Here is a 20,885-nt window from a genome sequence, read left to right on the forward strand (position 1 = left end):
CTCATAAAACCGGGCACCGTGACTGTCGTGATCTTCTTATATCTGTTATGGCCTTCTTCCTTTTAAAATTAAGTATTAAAGGTATACTAGGCCCTGGGGGGCATTACCAGAGGCCCCTGGCTTTACAGGCTGTTACACTGTGCAAGAGCACTTCTCCCTCCAACAGGCAGAAGGAGGAGAAGTACTCCTGCATTGAGTAACAGCCTGTGATGCTAGAGCATGGAATCGCTGCTTGGTAACACCGCAAGGAGCCCTTCAGGTTCATAAACATAATTTTAAAGGCTGATTTAAGAAGGAAGGAGGCCATGGATAACAAATATAAGAAGATCACCACAGTCCTGGTGCCTGGATCTATGAGTAAGTGTCCCTGTTTTATCATGATTGATTTTGATGATAGATTTACAAGTCAATTAAATCTACGAGGAATATTTAGTTACCTTACAGCACCTCCGCAGGAGAAAGGAAGTATTACACATATCCTGTAGTAAACACTGGGCTTTATATGTAATCAGAGACTTGTTGGATCTTCCACCTTGTCCCGGCTGTTCTGTCTGATTTCCTTTTATCACAGCTATAACGTATGTAATCGGAATGATTTATCCAGCGTGTATTCGATCCGGATATTTCATGATTTCTTTTGTGTGGATTTCAGTGCGGCCCAGGAGCCTAATGCGGGTACATCTGTTATTCTGTACCCTCTGACATTATGAGATCTTCCTCATATCCTTTGTTACATAATACAGAAAAGCCTCTTTTATACTTTTTTCGTCCCTTTCTTTCTTCTTTTTCATCTGCTGTTACTTTCTTGCATCAGTAGAGAAGATGTGGACTTTAAGGAGCGATCCAGGGGGCATGACATTATGTACTGGGGCTTATTGCAGGTTTAGGATTTGGCAGAAACCTCAAACATCTGTTGAAGCCGAGATGAATAGAAATGTAGATGGTTTTGATTTACAGTCAGCTGGAGAGGGAGCACATCTCTGCAGAATTGGCTTTCAGTAAAAGAAAGAATGTGGCCGTAAAAAAGCCGAATGACATAGATTCCTGTAAGACGACTCGCTCGGATCTGGAGATTTTCTTCTTGCAGAGGCTTTTACTTTTTTTCTCTACTGAGGATTAAGAAGCCTTCACCTTTCACATGTACTTCAGGTCATGGCCGCCAGCTCTTAAGATGCCTCTATGCACATGCACTCCTGGTCAGTAGTGATCCGGCAACTTCCAACCTCCAAACCGGTGATTGTCTTTGCCAAGAATCCGCATTTTCCATGGAAAATCAGAGCTTAAGCCACTGAGTCTTCCTATAGATCCGTGTTAGTGCATCCCTGGCGCAGGCTACCTGAGCCTTTCACAGGACGCAAACAATGGATCCATGGTCTCCCATGCCATTGGTGTTTGAGGGCTCGATAATGACAAGGACAGGCAAGGATAGGACCAGCTCTATAATTTTCTGTGCATATTAGTCCATAAAAATACATTGGGGCGTGTTTTATCTGTCAAATTGCTGGCAAACCCATGTCAAAAAATAACACTTGTGTGTTAAAGCTAAGTATCAGAATACCGACACAGAAACACTAACATGCCGACACGGGAACAGAACCTTAAAGGGTTGTTCCATCTCAATGCTAGATCATCGCTATTAGGTAAGTGGGGTGTGTGTGCTCAAATCGACACAAAGAAAGAAACTGGACGAACGTCTCCGTTTTCAGGTAACTGTAGCTCAGCTCCTATTCAGGCTGTAGTAATACAGTGCGGCCACTTCACAGAGAATGGAGCTGTTCCTCCAGCTTGTTTCTCTGTGTTTATTTTAACTCTAGAGGCCAGAAATAGCCAATTAGTTTGGGGTCCTGTATGTCAAACCTCCCACTGATCTGCCCATTCTATGGAATATAACTAAGGTGGAAAACCCCTTTAAGGCATCAGCATTTAAAGGAAATCTACCATAAAAATTAAGCATGATATACCAGGGAAACTTCCTCATAGATCCAGGCACCGTGACTGTGGTAATCTTCTTGTTATCCATTGTCTCCTTCCTTCTACATTCAACTTTTAAAATTATGCTAATGAGCCAGATTGTTACCAGAGCGCCTCCATGCTTAAGCTTCAGAGGCTGTTACATTGTGCAGGAGGACTTCCCCCTCCATTGTGTGAGATTACAGCAGGCAGGGGGAGGCGGATGTGCTGAGGGAGCAGGTGGAAAGGGGAGACAGCCTGTGATGCTGCAGTACAGAGGGGCTCTGGTAACAACCCTTTAGGCTCATTAGCATGTTTATAAAAGTATATTTTAGAAGAAAGGAGGCCATGGTGACAAATATAAAAAGATTACCACAGTCCCGGTTTATCATGATGGATTTTGATGATAGATTTCCTTTAAATCCAGTAAGTGTTACTGTGCTGGTAACTCTTTTCGCTGCCGAGGATGCACCTGCGCGGGTCCCTAAAACAACACACTACACTAACATTTATCTATATAGCTTGTTTTGGCATTATTTTGACATGACATGCATATGGGACAGAACATATATTTACTTCTTGGATCTTTTTTCGCACGCTGATGATCTGAGTGTTTACCTCTTTGTGGCGCTCGATGAGCCGTGCTGTGAGGGGGCCGGCACCCCATGACATGTGTTTGGCAATGGTCTCTATTCACACTGGTGAAGTGGAATTGCCTGCGTGTGAACGTCTCCCCGGCTCCTGCTCATTCACATGGCTGACTTCATTAGGACACAGATACCTCAGCGAGCCCGGCCATAAGCTGCTGATAATGCAGCAGTGGGAGCCCTCGAAATAAAAAAAACCCTTTATCATTCAAATGGCCCCTGCTTTCTCAGACACAGCGGAGGGCTAGCTTTTGCCTATAGGAGTAAGGGAGATTATTAGCCTTGAAAAACTCGCTGCAAGCTGCGGCAAGACTCTTTGTTTCTGATCAGAACTGTGATCATTAAGACGCTGGATCTACTAACTTCATCTAGAGAGATGGCCAATTAATCGCTGCCCCCCCCCACCCCCCACTCCTTATTGTATGCCAATATGTATGCAGCACCACCTGCCTACACCAGTTCACATGGGACATTTCCTGGCACCCCTTGTTATGTACAGGCGGTCCCCGGGTTATGTACAAGATAGGTCCATAGGTTTGTTCTTAAGTTGAATTTGTATGCAAGTCTAAACAGTATATTTAATAATTATAGATCCAGACCCAATGACAATTGGAGTTTCAAATTTTTTGCTGTATTTGGACCAGGGATTATCAATAAATCTTCATTACAGACAGCTGATCATTGCAGTCTGGAACTATAATAAAGCATCCAAGGAGCTTCACCAAAGGTCACAGTGAGCAGAGGGGTCCTTCTTTAAATAGGGGTCGCCTATAAGTCGTGTGTCCTTAAGTAGGGGATCTCCTGTACTGCAGAAATTTATGTGGCCGGTTGGATTTCTACAGATACCTTAAAATTGATGGGCTTCTGGGACCTCCACTGGTCTTGAGAATAGGGGCTTCCCGTTTCCTGTTACTAAAGGACAACCCAAAAATTACTACAGCTTAAAGGACATATACCATCAGGATCAAGGATTGTAAGCCAAGCACACTGACATACTGGCGTGTGCCCACTCTTGCAGGATATGCTCTTCTTTTAGCATCTTATTCCCTGGTTTAAAAAAAAAAGTAAATTATGCAAATGAGCATGAGGGGCCCTATAGGTGTTAATGGAGCCTAGAGCCCCTCAGATACATTTGCATAATTTTTATGCAAAAAATTGGACGTAGGATGCTTAAAGAAGAGCAGACCCCACCAGCATGTCTGTGAGCTTGGCTTTAAATCCTTGATCCTGGTGGTAGATGTCCTTTATATAAAAAAAAGGCAGTTCAGGGAGAAAGTTAAAAAAATAAAAATATTGTTCCACTTTAGAAGAATATTTCCAATATTTATATTCTAAGGCAGAGAAACTAGGCTCACTCTCCGATGCAATGCCATTATAATGGGGAATGAGATCCCCATTCTTATGATCAACAGGGGTCCCGGTGGTCAGACCCCTAAATTACACTTTCCTGTGGATGGGAGAATTTTGGCTGCAAAATTCCACAATTTGTAGGTGGAAAATGTTGTGGCCTGACATTATTTTCTTTATAGGTTAGTCAAATAATCTTTGCTGCTTTGTTTTCTATATGTTTATTACAGTAGCTTTTTTTTTTTTTTAGGCTAAAAGTTCTGATGTATTCTTCTAAAATTAAAAAAAAACACAATAAAAGTTGATCAACCGCTCCCTTAGATGGTTGTTCTAACTTAAGAACTGTAGTAATTTTGGTTTGTCGGTGAGGATAACAATGTGGTTTAAGCTGAAGGCAACATTTTTTTTCATTTTCATAAGTTTTAAAACTTTCCATATGCAAGGCGGGACGTCCTTGTGGACTGAAGTCTGACATAGCAGTAAACTGAGGACAGAGAAGGAGCCTCACTACATCACACTTGAGTTTTTGAAGGAACATCTTCATCTAGCAAAATATTGGTGTTAGAATGGGGTCAGGCTTGTGTTTTACGTCCTGTGTGTGTGGTCAAAAGGTCCTCTCTAAGGCCAATATGGAACTTGAAGAAGTTTAATATTTATTACAGATAATAATAGGTCCCTAATAACAGAGAGAATTCCTTCTTTTGACTGCCATGGCTTTTCCTTTTTAGGAATGCGGATTCGGATATGGGGAAGATGCACATTGTTTACCCTGTCGACCAAATAGGTTCAAGGAAGACTGGGGTTTCCAGAAATGCAAGACTTGCCTAGACTGTGCATCCGTCAACCGGTACCAGAAGACAAACTGCACGCCAACGCTGAACGCCGTGTGTGGAGAATGTTTACCCGGGTAGGAAATATGTTTTATATTATATACCCTCTGGCTCATGTCTATTGTTGGAGACACCAAAGTCTTAAGTATGTGCTAAGTACCAACAAAGAGATCCATGGATGTCATCTATAGGTTCCTTGGCTGGTCAATACAACTGGGACTTAATACAGGCAGTCCCCAGGTTACGTACAGGATAGGTTCTGTAGGTTTGTTCTTAACTTGAATTTGTATGTAAGTCGGAACTGTAAATTTTATAATTGTGACCCCAGGCAGAATTTTTTTGGTCTCTGTGACAACTGGATTTTGAAAATATTGGATTGTCATAAGAACCAGAACTTATAATAAAGCTTAATCGAGGCCCGTTTGTAACTAGGGGTCATCTGTAAGTCGGGTGTTCTAAAGTAGGGGACCGCCGGTACTAATACATAGGAGAATAGCCTAGTATCACCCTAAATTCTTTACCAATTTATACACTTCAATAAGAAATTGCATAGATTTACTTTTCGAAGAAAAAGAGCCAATTGGGCCTACATGTTGGGCACCAAATTTACAATGTGTTTTAGAAATTTCTTCTGCTTTCTTATTTCCAGAAGGGAGTGTGGCTTCACAAAAATGGGGTATATTTTAATATACATGAGTCCACTTTACAAAATATTTGCCAGGAGAGGTGGTAGCTCCAGTAGTGTATTATAATACAGGGGGTTTGGCGGTAGCCTGAAGTTTTTTAGATGGCTGAGGACCACTTGCCAAATTTAATAGACATGTACACAAGAGCCATTTCAGGACCTCTACAGGTCCTGAAGCTGCAGATTGAAAGCAGTCAGAAGGGACGTAACCTCCATTCTGCGAGAAGCTGATTCTAGTACCATATGAAGGAAGTGATTCTAGACTTGTAGGGGCTATAATATTCATGCAGCCCAGCGCCCATGGCTGTAGGTCCACTATAGAAATAAATATGGGCAGATCAATCATAATTCGATGAAACTAACAACAAACTCGTTAAACTAATACATAGTTGGACACTTTTTTTCCCCCCAAAGGATCAGTCTTCTTGGATATCAAACCATTTTCTTGCCAGTCCTCCCGTTTTTTTCTTCTCAGGAGTGATCGTCCTTCACTTTATTTTGACAAGCGTAGATCAATTAAATTCAGCTTAGACGGGGCTCGGTTGCTGCTCATTAGCCCTTCTGTATTTCAATGGCCCACTACAGAGGTCTGTCTTTATGAAATGAATTCCCTACATGGTAGGACACTACAGACCCTCACCCCTCTTAACAGTCGAGAGGGGTGAAATATTTTTCTAATGAATTAAAAAAGGGAACTCTCAATTAAAGCAAAGAACTTGTCCTGAATCCTTAATTCCATCTTTCTTTGTGTTGGAACAAACATGTTTAGGCCTCTCTTATACTGCCGAGCCGGCACTGCCTGAGGGTATCATTAAATAGAGACGAACAGGAGGCGGTATTATCAGAGATCTGACTACTCATACTGTAATGATGAGGAATTTTGTACAGTTAGATGCAACTTTTTCAGGTGGGATGATCATCAAATCTGTAGTCTTCAATCCCTACTTTTGCCTCCTGGCTACAATTTTATGATGGTGCCTGTACACATTTGGGAAACCTTTCATAGGACTCGTCTACCAATCCTTGTGTAGGAGGGCCTATGCATTCCCCCTAAATATCAAATGGCTGGAAAAAAGTTGGATTTGATTATAGATAATTATGTTCTTGGGAGATATCAACGTGGTTCTCCTCATTGCTAAATGATGAACGTGTGCAAGATGGTTGTATTGGAAGATGTCGGCAAAATAGGCATTTTAATATTGTTTATGTCTATGGCACATAGCAGTCTCTAAGGTCTTCACCTATGAGTATTTCTGCTGTGTTCTAGGTTAAGAAACAATGTTTTCAGATGCCTCATAAAGGAAATTTGAGTAGACGGGCATATATTTCCACAAAAGGGGTAATCCAATTTTTGGATGCAAATACAAAAAAGTACCTTCCCCTCCACATTGATCTAGTGCTTACCCTTGACCGTGTACTTTATTGACACTAGGACAACTAGATAAATAGATTTACAAACTTTATGTAAATTATTTTTGTGGTGCATGAGGGATGCTTTTGATTGACATTGGGGCAGATTTACTTACCCGGTCCATTCGCGATCCAGTGGCGCGTTCTCTGCGGTGGATTCGGGTCTTCCGGCGATTCACTAAGGTAGTTCCTCCGCCATCCACCAGGTGGCGCTTCTGTGCTGAAGTTCCCCGAGGCCCGCTGGAATGCCCTGAAATTCACCGGCCTATACCTGGTGAAGGTAAGTGCAATTTTCGCGACACATTTTTTTTTAAAAATGCGGCAGTTTTTCCGAATCCGTCGGGTTTCCGTTCGGCCACACCCCCCGATTTCCGTTGCGTGCATGCCGGCGCCGATGCGCCAAAATCCGATCGCGTGCGCCAAAATCCCGGGGCAATACAGGGAAAATCGGCGCAAATCGGAAATATTCGGGTAACACGTCGGGAAAATTGTCATCCTTGGCCATGATCTTAGCACCATTTTGTTTCAAATTTTTGCACATGCACTAATCATTTTTGTTCTTATTGCTCTGAACTTATTCTTTTGTGCGGCTCCTAACTAGTTTAGTATTCGTGCACCCAGAGAGAAGCACACTTTTTTAAGATTAAAAATAGTAAAGCCTGTGATATGATTATAGTTAGAAAATTGTCTCCAGTGGACAATCCCTTTAAAGCAATGCAGTGAATATTACAAAACCTTGATGAGAAAAATTTACAAGTGTAATTAAGTTGGACTTGTGCTTCTGCTTGACCTGACAAATTGCTCAAAAAAAAAATTGTGCAGTAGGGGCATCACATGTATCGTAGCCGGTCTCTGCTCACATTCCTTCACCATACTATGAAATCTCATTTATTTTTTGGCACGCTTGTTCCCCGCTCTCACTGCTGTGGATCAGTTTTCAGCTCTTTGCGGACTTTTCTGGTTATGATTGTCTTCATACGTTCCTAAAGTATTTGTTCCACTCTGCTTGGTTGAGTCCACAGACTTCTCTGTTGTGATTCCAAAGTTGCATTGACCATGCCCGACTGAAGCAACTCGGAGCAGCCATGTTGTCAGGAATGCAGCAATTGTTTTTACACGCTGCACGGTGATCTCACGCTACGGAGCCACCCTCGCAGGGTAACTGAGAACATCTTTAGGTTCTTGTTCTATTTAGGAGAAAACATGTGAGGATGCAGTGAGGCCTTAGGGTGGTATTGACCTTGATGTATCCGGCGAGTGGCTGTGCAGCATTTACATGTGAAAAGTCTTCAGCTGCAACGTATGAAAAGTCGGGAACGGGAATGATCCGTGTTAGTCCCCTCCGCCACCTAATAATCCTAAATGCGAGCAATAAGCTAGCATTTGTGATTATTTCAGGACTTCTACGACAATGTCCTGGCGCAGAAGCCCTGATACATAAAGCCCCCCCCCCCTTTAGCGTATAGAATATCCTTAGGACATACGACCCAATATGTGCATCCCAATACATTTGACACCAACTTGTTCATTAGAACATACTAATCAACATTCGCATCCCAAATTCCAAGGCATTTCATCTCAACTTCTTCATCACCTACAACTGATCTGATAGAAAATCATTTGTCATACAGTCACCACATGAGTTCCCCCTTGGAGGTTGTATGTCATCACATATACGGCTCATATTAGGCTTAGTTTCCCAGCAATGCACACATCATGCGTGGTCATAAATCTTACTCCACTAATGAATGAAGTATACATCTATAATCTATTTGTGCTAAGGTGAAAAAACGGATTAGGGTGGTCGATCCAATGCAAGACATTACAGACGTCGTGGAGATGTCAGTTTAGAGATGTTGGGGTTGGTTTAGATGCTACATTGGATAGGAGATAAGTCTCCCTGAAGCCTCTTAGCCAGTATTGTTCACCTAAAAGTAGTGTGTTTTAACTAGCATAATTGGTACAAAAACTAGATGAAAGATGGAGGAGTGAAATCCTCAGAAACCCAATCTAGAATCACGAAGATGTGCTTTGTATGTTACAGGTTCTATAGGAAGACAAAGCTCGGTGGATTTCAAGACATGGAATGTGTTCCCTGTGGGGATCCCCCACCTACATATGAGCCACAGTGTAAGTATCACTTCATTGACTTTGGCTGGAAGTCTTGATTTTTGGTTGGATTAGTCAATTTTTGTAAGACAGTGTAAAAGAAGGGGCATCCTAAGAACCGAGTGTTACATTGTTCCTCTGTTATCCCCCATGTACTGAAAATGAATGAAAAAATTGGCATGATCTTCCGGTGGGCCCAGAAGACAATAAAGTTGGGATGCTAGTAGGGTCTATATCCTGGGGGTGGATGGGGCCCACCCTTCAGTATAAAAGTATGTGGTGGTCCCAAGAAACTCCACTTGGATCACTCTTGTACATTGGATTTGTAAGCACAAGGTCTAGACTTCTATTTTTGACCTTGTGTCTACATTGTTGAAAGTTTGGAAAGAATTGATATTTGCAGCATTTTACTTTTGTGATCTTCCGGATTGAAAAGCTACTTTTCCACTTCAGAGAAATGTTTGTTCACCACAATGTGAATATGAAGTTCTGATTTTGGCTTTAGCGCAGACAGGCATATGGCATCGGTATAACAGGTATTATTGCTTGATGTATTCGGTTAATCCCTATAATTTTGTGGTTTGTTATATGAAAAATGATTGAAGTATGAGCTTTGGATGCTGGTTCCTAGTTTTAAAGGAACCCTCTAGTCTCAGCTGATTCATTGAGTTATACCTTGTACAGGGCATGAAGGGAGGAGCAGGACTCCAGGTTCTAGCAAGGTTCTGGGAATACCATCAAAATGAGTCCTGCTTCTCCCTTTTGGACCTGCAACATGTATGGTACAAACCGAGTAGCATTTATGAATCCTGCTCATTTAACCCCTAATATGCAGTGGTAAATTTGACCACATAATCTTAGTAGTGAAACTGCGGTTAAACTCCTCCTGTCGTTTGGTTAACCCTCAGCCACCACTACCTTGCTGCAAATTAAGGGTGCCAAAGGGTTGTCTTATCAGCCAGGGGCCTAATGAGGTTCTCCAGCTATGCCATGTTTAGCCTTTATGGCACTTCCTTAGGCAAGTTTAGTAAGCCATCACTAAAAGACACAATGTACACACTACAATGGATAACAAAATTGATCATGTATGTAAAAAAATTAGCTTACTCAAGTCAAACTAGCAATTTTTATAAAAATTATTTTACAGCTTGTACAAATGATGAAACAAAGCAATTATAAAAAAGAAAAATATATACTTTAAGATAATTAAAACTATAAATATACATTTGATATTTACACACGTATGTTACAGTTATTACAAGTGTCGTTTTTACCGAACAACAGAAAAAGTTAAAATAAACCTAAAAAAACAATGCCGGAATTGAAAAAAAACCAAAAAAATGAGAAACTGAGGATCAAAAAGTTGAAAACTGACTGCAAATTGTGGAAACATTTCCTTATTCTTCTTCTTGCTTTTGCTTATGCTTTTTAATAGAGATTATAATTCTGACACAAAACCTCCAGATTTCTAGTAAAAAGTAGAAATCCAATGTAGACCTTCATTCAGCTCAATAGGCTTGATATGGATTGGTATTTTATTGACTTGGAATCGGAATAGTTCATAATTTTATTTGGCAATCAAAATAATTTTTAATACAATTTTTGATTTAGCATATTTAGCCGTTTTGAGCCAAAATTATCCTCAAATCCTTCAAAACCAAATATTTATTATTAACACGGCTGCGTCACTTCCCGACAGTGCCGACTTTTTTTTTTTCTCTTTTTAATGGACGACTGTCAGAGTAATCCTGCATCATATTAAAACATCTTGTCCCGTTCTGTGTTGACTCTAGCTGGAGCCATTGTTGATCCAAGCAGCCATGAGTTGATAAATTGGCTCACCCCTATAGCCGGCAGCTTAGATCTCGCTTGTGAAATATTTTTCGAGAAAGCTCTGATCGGAGCATTGAAAGTAACTTGTTCTCCAGCAGATGTATGTGTATATTGCAGGAGGGCGCACACAGATTAGATTTCAACCTTTAAAACCCAAGTAGTCTATAAGGGAGAGGCAAATATTTGTAAGCCCTCTTCAAGTGCTTTGGTGGCAAATGAAAGTGTTAATGCCTGTGGGGCCCCCATAAATTAACAAAGTCTTTTGTAACACTGAGATACTTTGGCAAGTGTTTTGTTTGCCTGTGAACACTTGTAAGGGGCATGAACTTCCTGTGCTAAAGGCTTATAGAGTGTAGCGAGTTTATTAAGACTTTGATCAGAAATTCTAAGAACTAGTAGCAGTTGATTATTACCCAGCTGGCAATAAATCTCCCGTCTTCCTTTTATTCGCTGCCTGGTTTTTTCAGATATTTGAAAACAGAAACTGGTTTAAACATTTACCCTCCACTGGAGGAGGGATGGAAGAGACCTCCTTGTAGAAACACGAGAGTCTGAGAGTTAAAGTCTGACACCATGGGCGCTGGGGGTTTTTGGTGAAATAATTTTTGAAATTAATTTTTGTAAACCATTTGACGGTAAATTAAAAAAATATTTTTTTTTTCTGAAGGAGTGGATCGACATTTATTTTCTTGTTTTCTGCTTTTGGATATTTTCCTCCAACAAAAATAGCAGATAGGTTTCGACCCATAAGAACCTTTATCGAGCTTTAGACTCATTTCATTAACTATTGTACTGTATGTTATGTTCTATATGCTATGTTGATGGTGTAACTTTACATCATGTTCTCCTGGGATGGAGGGTCGACTTTACATCGTGTTCTCTAGGGATGGAGGGTTGAGTATGCATCGTGTTCTCCTAGGATGGAAGGTCGACTTTACATCATGTTCTACTGGGATAAAGGGTCGAGTATACATCATGTTCTCCTGGGATGGAGGATCGAGTATAGATCATGTTCTCCTGGGATGGAGGATCGAGTATACATCATGTTCTCCTGGGATGGAGGGTCGAGTATACATCATGTTCTCCTGGGATGGAGGGTCGAGTATACATCATGTTCTCCTGGGATGGAGGGTCAAGTATACATCATGTTCTCCTGGGATAAAGGGTCGACTTTACATCATGTTCTCCTGGGATGGAGGACCAAGTATACATCATGTTCTCCTGGGATGGAGGGATGACTTTACATCATGTTCTCCTGGGATGGAGGGTTAAGTATACATCATGTTCTCCTGGGATGGAGGGATGACTTTACATCATGTTCTCCTGGGATGGAGGGTTAAGTATACATCATGTTCTCCTGAGATGGAGGGATGACTTTACATCATGTTCTCCTGGGATGGAGGGACGACTTTACATCATGTTCTCCTGGGATCGTAGGGTACTGCAGACTTTTCTCTAGATCAGGTAAAGCAGACCTTTTTATGGCAATTTTGGACACCAAACTACCCACAGTACCTTATGGACCTTTGGCCTAAATCTGAGACACCTGTAGTATCTCTGTCTGGTGCCTTAATTGAATAAACACTAATACTTACATAGAGAAAAGTATGATGAACCACAACTGAGCCATCTCTGGGGTTCCCAGCACTTGCGAGTTGGTTCAGTGAAGCTATTTTATAAATTTCACAAAAATGATTGCTCTTTTGGGTGTAAGGGGGGAAGTATGGGGACATCTTAGGGCAGAAGTGTTAAACTTTAAGAAGCACCAAATTTATCCAGCATTGTCCATCATCTAGAGTAAAATAAAGCTGTCATGAGGAACCTTATAAGAATTTCATGATCAGAGGACGACAAGTTCGATGACTCCTTTTTTTTTTGACAAAAATTTTTTTTTAAAGGTTTTCTTGTAAGGGGAAGAAGCAAAGAGCACAGATACATCACAGAGACACTGATCCACTGAAAGACCTTCAGAATTTTTGGGATTGCTTATTCCTCATCACTCTGAAGGTCAAAATCCCGAGCTCACAATTGCAAGCTTTCTCACTTGCTGACATAGATGTGGGTCCTACAAATCTGTGAAGAGAATATCCCCTTAAACATAGTTTTTCTAGTAGGGATTACAATGATGTTGCTATGGTTTCTGTGCTTTTAAAGAAGCAGAGACCTTAAATCCATTGGGTAATTTTTCAAGTATTGAAAGAACTGGCAGAGAGTATATGTTTGCACAGGGCGCATACTGCTCCACTTATCAGTAATGGGAGATAAGAGTCTTTTACAGTGAAGCTTGAGAAATCCCCGATTGACAGAACACATTCCTTGTTTACATTGGGTAGAAGAAATATGGCATTTCACCCTTTTTTCGACTATTTATGGAATTTACTTGCTGGTGTGTGCTTAGATACGTGAAATATCATTATATGACATATTCTACATATTCCACTGACATTTGAGGCCCTTTAAGAAATTCACCTATCTTTTTGTAAGTTGTCTTTGGATTTGAGGAATAACAGCCATACATTACTTGTACACATGCAACAAGGTTTTAGTTTTGAATTAGGTGTCCATGAGTGGAAAAAGTACGGTAGATTTCTTTCAAAAAGTGCCACATCTGATGAAGGTTCCATCTGTTATTGCAATTGAGGACCCAGATTTGGCCAGATTATTCTAGTCCCTGGAAAAGTCACTATTTAATTCAAGTCCTCTTTAACCCTCCTGCAATATTGACCATAAAATCTGTATAAATCTCCTAATTGCAAATCAGAATATCAGTACCACCCATGTTCCGACAACCAAAGGGGCCTACTTCCCTTTACAAGTCCGGGCACTTGTCCTACAACTGTTTGAGTGGTAGTTTAAATTAAAATCCTATGCACCGTCCTGCAATATTGACAAAAATATCTGTAAACTTCTTCTCTATAAGTCTCCTAATTACTTATCAGGATAGGAACACCAGAATTACTTTAACAACCAAGGGGACCTACATATTTTTACGCAAGTAATAGGTGTGTATTTAAAGGGGTCTTTTCTTTATTATTAGTACTGATGAGCAATTGTGGAGCGGAATCCGACACAGCAGTTTCTAGATTAAAATTATTAGTCATCCTGAACACCCGCCCATTAGTTATTTAGTTAACATCCCCGTCCCTAAATCATTTGTGACAGCGAGGGCTGCTGAAAACACCATCCAGATGGGGGGAACTGATGTGTGTGTTTAGGTTTTAACATATCACAGAGTGATCAAAGTTCTTGGTTAGAAGAATGTTATACTTTCAAGCCATCAATTTCAGAGTCTGCTGCCTCTCTTATCCCTCTATCGTACACATGGAAGTATTATTTGTGCAGCACAGACAGTCTCGGTTACGGCTTATTCTGCTGGCTGATCTCCTAAACTTTAGGAAAACTTTTGGAGGGCTGTGCCCCCTTTATACTTGCACACGAAATATACGTATAGAATTTTCACATTTTTTTTTAACAAAATAATTGGTTGCAGAATTTAGCTGCTGTAATGTGACAACAATGGATATCATCTATCCAAATGGCTTTGGCTTCAATTGGGCTTTGAGTCCTTATTTTAAATCTGGCCCTTTATTCTGTCATAGCAGCTCCCACTAGAGCAGTCTTCCCCCAACCATCAGTAGCCCAATGCCAGGCCGGGGATGACGTATCGGTGCTGCCAGACTTACCCACCACATCGTCAGTCACCGGTCCCATACTGCTGTGGGCAGTGGTAGGTGTGAGGAGAAGAAGCACCATTGCCAGGGCTTGGGGACCATCACCACTCCTCATTTCAGTGGCTTCTCCTACCTCATCTTTCTCATTTGGCATCTCAGTTAACCACCACAATCTAACCACCTCCTGACATCTGGCCACCACCGCTGATCCCCCCCCCCCCCCCCCTATGTACCCTACCGGTCTCTGGTTGCAAAATGGTTGAGGACCACTACACTTGAGGACCCTATGTTTAGTCCAACTGACTAGTACTTGCATGAGGGGACACCAATTTGCCCATGCCCCTCGGTGGGTGCAACCAAACTGAATGCGGAAAGTAGAGAAAGGCTGACCGTGGACATTAGATTATTTTTATTGACCAAACCTGACAATTTTGAGGTTCAGCCGACCATGAAATGTGATAAAAGGATTAGTCACCTAGAATCAAAATATCTGGTTGCATGTATATAGGGGAATTAGGCAAGATGTCCAATTTAAGACACCGCAGGCAACTTATCATGGAGAATTATCTACTTGAAGAACAATGACTAGACATGTTGGAGTCTCTACTTCTTTCCACCATAATTTTACACTGGAAGAATTATTTTCGCCACCCAACACAATGGAGGAGATGTATTAATGTGCGGGTCTTTAGACAAGTGCGGAGTAGAACTAGAAAGATCTCTGCTGCGAGAGACTAATCCCTGTGCCTGATGCTGGATGATTAATCTGGTGCGGCATGAGACTGGCGAGTCCTACATTGGCAGCTCCTATTAGTTGGTCTAGTTTGCTGCGACACAATATTGAATTTTCTAGCGCACATGAGATTTTATTTGACCAGTCACACCCCCTAGTTACATAGGACACGCCCTTTGTTTGGACGAGTTGGGAAAACTGCCTAAAAATGGTACAAAACTTTAGTTAAGTGTGGCGCATAGTATTTCAGGTGCAAATCCCTCCACTTTTCTGGTGCAAAAAGATTTATAAATCTCCCCCAATAAATTATTGCCAAGTCTTGGTTTTATTTGGCCAGTAGGAAGTAAAAAATATGACATTAGATTTTTTTTAACTTCCTAACCACATTGTTATTCTTGCTTTAAGGTTGAATTGTTCTTTCATAGCCGCCTTCTCTGCCTGTCATTTACCCGAGCGCTTCCTATAATTTAGTAGGTTAGTCATCATCCATTATTGGACCGAGGGGGGTTCTCTCCCTTTTTGCCTGGGACATGCTGTGCTTTGTTGCTTAGACCATTGGATGTAAAGAAGATGGAGTGGAGCCCACCGCTAACATGTCCGTCTCCACATTCCTCCACAGTAAAAATAAATGGCTTTGTTCCTGGGTAAACCTCACACGGCCACTTGAGCAATTGTGCATCCAACACATGAGAGGTGCATGAGAGTGTCTCCTGTACCCGCTTTCTACATGAATAGCTTCTCGGCTCGTACAATCTCTTGTGTTTGAGGAGTCACATTACACTGGATGTCTGATCTTCCCTCCGAGTCTAAAACAATTGCTGTATTCTTTGTTGAAAGAGAGAATGTTTTAAAGAGCCTCATTGTGCCTCCGTGACCCGTTCAGCTGTGTGTATTTATCTAATTACAAAAGGCATAAATGTAATGTCAAGCCAAACAATGTGTGTGCCAAGCATTCATAACCCGCTCCTAGGTAGGAGGGTGAGAGCCGCCGGGGCTGTGTGCAGCACATTTCCAGTTACCAGTTGTGAAAATTAAAAAAAAATTTCTTGGATCTCATATGTTACTCATATTTATAAAAGCTCCAAATAATTTCTGTGCTCCACTTTATGATGCGTACAAAAATATGAAAAGAAGAACCAAAATCCAACTCTGACTTGGGCGACTTACTGTGGCATGGGAAGGGAATCATTCTCCTATGGAGATTACCTTCAGAGGTCACCTCAACACCTTGCGGATTCTGAGTAAGGAATATGCTAATGATGATAATGATAAACCAGGGACACTTACTCATAGATCCAGGCACCGTGACTGTGGTAATCTCCTTATACTTGTTATCCATGATCTCCTTCCTTCTAAAATCAACTTTTTAAAGTATGCCAATGAGCCAGAAGTGCTCTGCGGGTTGTTACCAGTGCCCCTCCATGCTGTAGCTTTACAGGCTGTTACACTGTGAAGAGCACTTCCCCCTCCAACTGTGTGAGATAACAGCAGAAGGGGGAGACCGTGTAACACCCTATAAAACTACAGCACGGAGGGACTCTGATAATTGCCCCAGAGCCCGTCCGACTGATTAGAATATTTTTTAAAGTTGGTTTTAGAAGAGAGGAGGCCATGGATAACAAATATAAGTAGATTACCACAGTGACGGTGCCTGGATCTATGAGAAAGTTTATCATGGTTGATTTTGCCTTTAAGTAAGGCAGATCCCTCTATATCAATGTCTGACTTTCAAGAAGCATAGTGACATGATGGGGGATAAACACCGAAAGGAGTAGACACCCTCGTGTACACAAGGCTGTCCTTGAATCTCCTGAGTGCAGTATGGGAGCTAGGTGAGAGGCCATAGACATGGGTCAGGAAGGAATTAACTCTCCTAATTGAAATTGTATTTGCAGGCCACCCTTTAGATGTACAAAGTGTGTAAGTGTATGGTTCACTCTCTAGAGGGAGAAGCAGTTCAAAACTAACCACAGTGTACCCGGCCGAAAGGAGTCCAATGGATCCAGACCAAATTGAGTTGACTCAGTACTGCTGTAGGGCTTTACTTACTTAAAGGTTAATTTATCATAAACTAATCGCAAAGCCCTTCACAGGACTCGTGTAACATAATGGTTTGGCTGTTTAATGCAGGTCTGGTCCTTCAGAATGAGGAATTCTCTTTAGAGCAGGTCTCCACTTTGGCCATAAGAAGATGGAATTGGAAAGAGAATCCCCTCCTCTATTCATTCAGAATTCTTAAATAAGGAGCAGTTTTACAAGTTTAATGTACAGAGCAGTGTTGTTACCTTTACATCTATTGTGGCTTTTCTACAGAGAAGCCATTCATCCACCTCACCACCTGCCCAAGCCGGTTATCCTACCAGCATGGTTTCGGAAGCCATGGGGATGTTGGACTGGTAGGGAGTTGCTGTCATTTTACCAGTGTACCCTTATAGAAACGTCCAGAGACTGAATACAGCACACAAGTCTAGACTCCTTTCCCTGGAGAAGCAACTCTTCCTTCCTTGTGTTCAATGGTTTGACAATGGACAGGAGATGACACCTTGTAAAGTTGTATGGGGGCAGTGTTTGGTTACATGTTTATGTGGGTTTAAGTTGTTACACGCAGGTTTTACACATCTAGTGATTGATGTGATAATAGGTATGTGGCTGCTTATCTGCATGGTATTTTATAGGTAGGTGGCTGCTTATCTGCATGGTATATAATAGGTAGGTGGCTGCTTATCTGCATGGTATATAATAGGTAGGTGGCTGCTTATCTGCATGGTATATAATAGGTAGGTGGCTGCTTATCTGCATGGTATATAATAGGTAGGTGGCTGCTTATCTGCATGGTATATAATAGGTAGGTGGCTGCTTATCTGCATGGTATATAATAGGTAGGTGGCTGCTTATCTGCATGGTATATAATAGGTAGGTGGCTGCTTATCCACATGGTATATAATAGGTAGGTGGCTGCTTATCTGCATGGTATATAATAGGTAGGTGGCTGCTTATCCACATGGTATATAATAGGTAGGTGGCTGCTTATCTGCATGGTATATAATAGGTAGGTGGCTGCTTATCTGCATGGTATATAATAGGTAGGTGTCTGCTTATCTGCATGGTTTGTAATAGGTAGGTGGCTGCTTATCTGCATGGTATATAATAGGTAGGTGGCTGCTTATCTGCATGGTATATAATAGGTAGGTGTCTGCTTATCTGCATGGTATATAATAGGTAGGTGGCTGCTTATCCGCATGGTATATAATAGGTAGGTGGCTGCTTATCTGCATGGTATATAATAGGTAGGTGTCTGCTTATCTGCATGGTATATAATAGGTAGGTGTCTGCTTATCCGCATGGTATATAATAGGTAGGTGTCTGCTTATCTGCATGGTATATAATAGGTAGGTGGCTGCTTATCTGCATGGTATATAATAGGTAGGTGGCTGCTTATCCGCATGGGTGCACGCAAACTGCCCTATTCCTTAAATTTACAGCTCTATGTACAAATTCAGCAGAAATAGACGACTATCTTGTGACTATGGGGGTCTCCCAACACCAAATGCCTGAAACTTTGTTCTCCTGGGAAATCATATAGCACTTGTCCCCCTGATTCGGCACATTTGGCCCCCATTCAACTCCTCCTGCTCTATAACCTGCTGCCTGCAGATAGGACACTGTTCAAATGTGCTCAGATCCACCTGCTGTATAACATGCTGCCTGAAGATAGGACACTATCTACAATCTCCTCCTGCTCTATAAGATGCTGTCTTGAGATAGGATACTATTGGCAATCTCCACAGCTCCTCCTCCTCTATTATTATTATATACAACACATGCCTGAAACTTTGTTCTTTTGGGAAATAATACAACACTTATCACCCAATTCAGCACATTCAGCCCCCATTCAACTCCTTATGCTCTATAACAGTGGTGGCGAACCTATGGCACTGGTGCCAGAGGTGGCACTCAGAGCCCTTTCTGTGGGCACTCAGGCCATTACTGCAGGACAGAGTTCACCAAACAGGACCAAATCCACCAGAACTTAAGAGATGCTGCTCTCAGCGCTATTTTAAAGTGACACTTCATTGGCTGTTTGGAACTGCGTAAAAAATGAGAAGGTGTTGACAGAAGTGCATTATCTTTGGAGGTCATCCTGCTGGACCCACCATTCGTCCTGTACAGAGAGACCCTGGAGAGAAGCCATCTGCCCTCTTTCTTTCAACTGTATTGGTAGCCTTAGGCGGCTGATACAATTGAAAGATGTGGAAGAACACGTAGCAATAAGTTACTGCTTAAAATGCCATGTTGGCACTTCACGGTAAATAAGTGGATTTTGGTTGTAGTTTGGGCACTCGGTCTCTAAAAGGTTCGCCATCACTGCTCTATAACATGCTGCCTGCAGGTAGGACACCTATCTTCATTCTGCACAGCTCCTCCTGCTCTATAATCTGCTGACTGCAGATAGGACTCTATCTTCATTCTGCACAGCTCCTCCTGCTCTATAATCTGCTGACTGCAGATAGGACACTGGGGGTCATTTACTAAGGGCCCGATTCGCGTTTTCCCGACGTGTTACCCGAATATTTCCGATTTGCGCCGATTGTACCTGAATTGCCCCGGGATTGTGGCGCATCGGCGCCGGCATGCGCGCGACGGAAATCGGGGGGCGTGGCCGAACGAAAACCCGACGGATTCGGAAAAACCGCCGCATTTAAAAAACGAAAAAGTGTCGCTTGGGGACCGCTTACCTTCACCTGGTCCGAGGTGGTGCATTCCGGCGTGATGAGATACTTTTCAGCGCAGCAGCGCCACCTGGTGGACGGCGGAGGAACTGCCTTCATAAATCCCGGCCGGACCCGAATCCAGAGCAGAGAACGCGCCGCTGGATCGCGAATGGGCCGGGTAAGTAAATCTGCCCCACTATCTTCTTTCTCCACAGCTCCTCTTGCTCTATAACATACTGCCTGCAGAAAGGACATGGATGTGATTGAACATGGATATGAGGAGGAATTCCTGTCTATGGTCACCATAATTCAAATAATTTTGTAGCAATTTTTATAGAAAAACATGAAGCTTATGCTTCTTTTTTCGCTGCAGATTTCCAACACTTTGGAAGTGGGATAGACCCCTGTCACCATTTTGTAGTTATGATCTTTTCATATTGTTATTTTTTTTTTTTTTAATAATATTTTTTCCATATATGTTTAACTGTAGTCCCTATTGGAATCTTCCCCACTAGATATCCATGAATGACTACATTTGATTAGTAAATGTGATCCTCGTATTTTGGGGTTTCTAGTTTCTATAATTTATGATTATCTTGATGAATAAATGAGTCACTAACCTGTGTGTGTTAATGTCGGCAGCACGTGCCTCTATTACTTCCTATATTATATATTATATCCTACTGACACAACTGGATTCTTGTATCTAAATCTCTATTTATCTCAGTTACAACATCTGTTTATCTCAGTTTTCGGCTACATTCCGCTTCTGCTGACTGGTCCTCCTCCATAGATGTGTTGGTATTGTGCAGTGACCGCTCTGGAGAATATTTTGGAGAGTGAACAGAGCAATTTGAGCCTGTGCCCTTCCGATTGTGATCTTTGTTCTTGCTCCCAGCTGGCAGCCTCGTCCTCTAATCCTTGTGGAAACTTACATCTCGAGCACAAAAGCCATTTT

General features: G+C 41.8%; 1 protein-coding gene across 3 annotated transcripts in view; it reads left to right on the forward strand.

Moving 5' to 3' along the window:
- TNFRSF19 (TNF receptor superfamily member 19) overlaps positions 1 to 20,885 on the forward strand; it is a 49,558-nt gene that overhangs the window by 16,421 nt on the left and 12,252 nt on the right. For all 3 annotated transcript variants that reach the window (XR_011853033.1, XM_072134303.1, XM_072134304.1), the window contains 2 exons: positions 4,673 to 4,851; positions 8,914 to 8,999. Coding sequence is in view for 2 of the 3 variants with exons in the window: in XM_072134303.1 (XP_071990404.1) it covers positions 4,673 to 4,851; positions 8,914 to 8,999 (265 nt within the window). In the remaining variant the exon portion in view is untranslated. The remainder of the gene's footprint in view (positions 1 to 4,672; positions 4,852 to 8,913; positions 9,000 to 20,885) is intronic.

Source organism: Engystomops pustulosus, chromosome 2 (assembly GCF_040894005.1).
Source record: "Engystomops pustulosus chromosome 2, aEngPut4.maternal, whole genome shotgun sequence".
Classification (NCBI taxonomy): domain Eukaryota; kingdom Metazoa; phylum Chordata; class Amphibia; order Anura; family Leptodactylidae; genus Engystomops; species Engystomops pustulosus.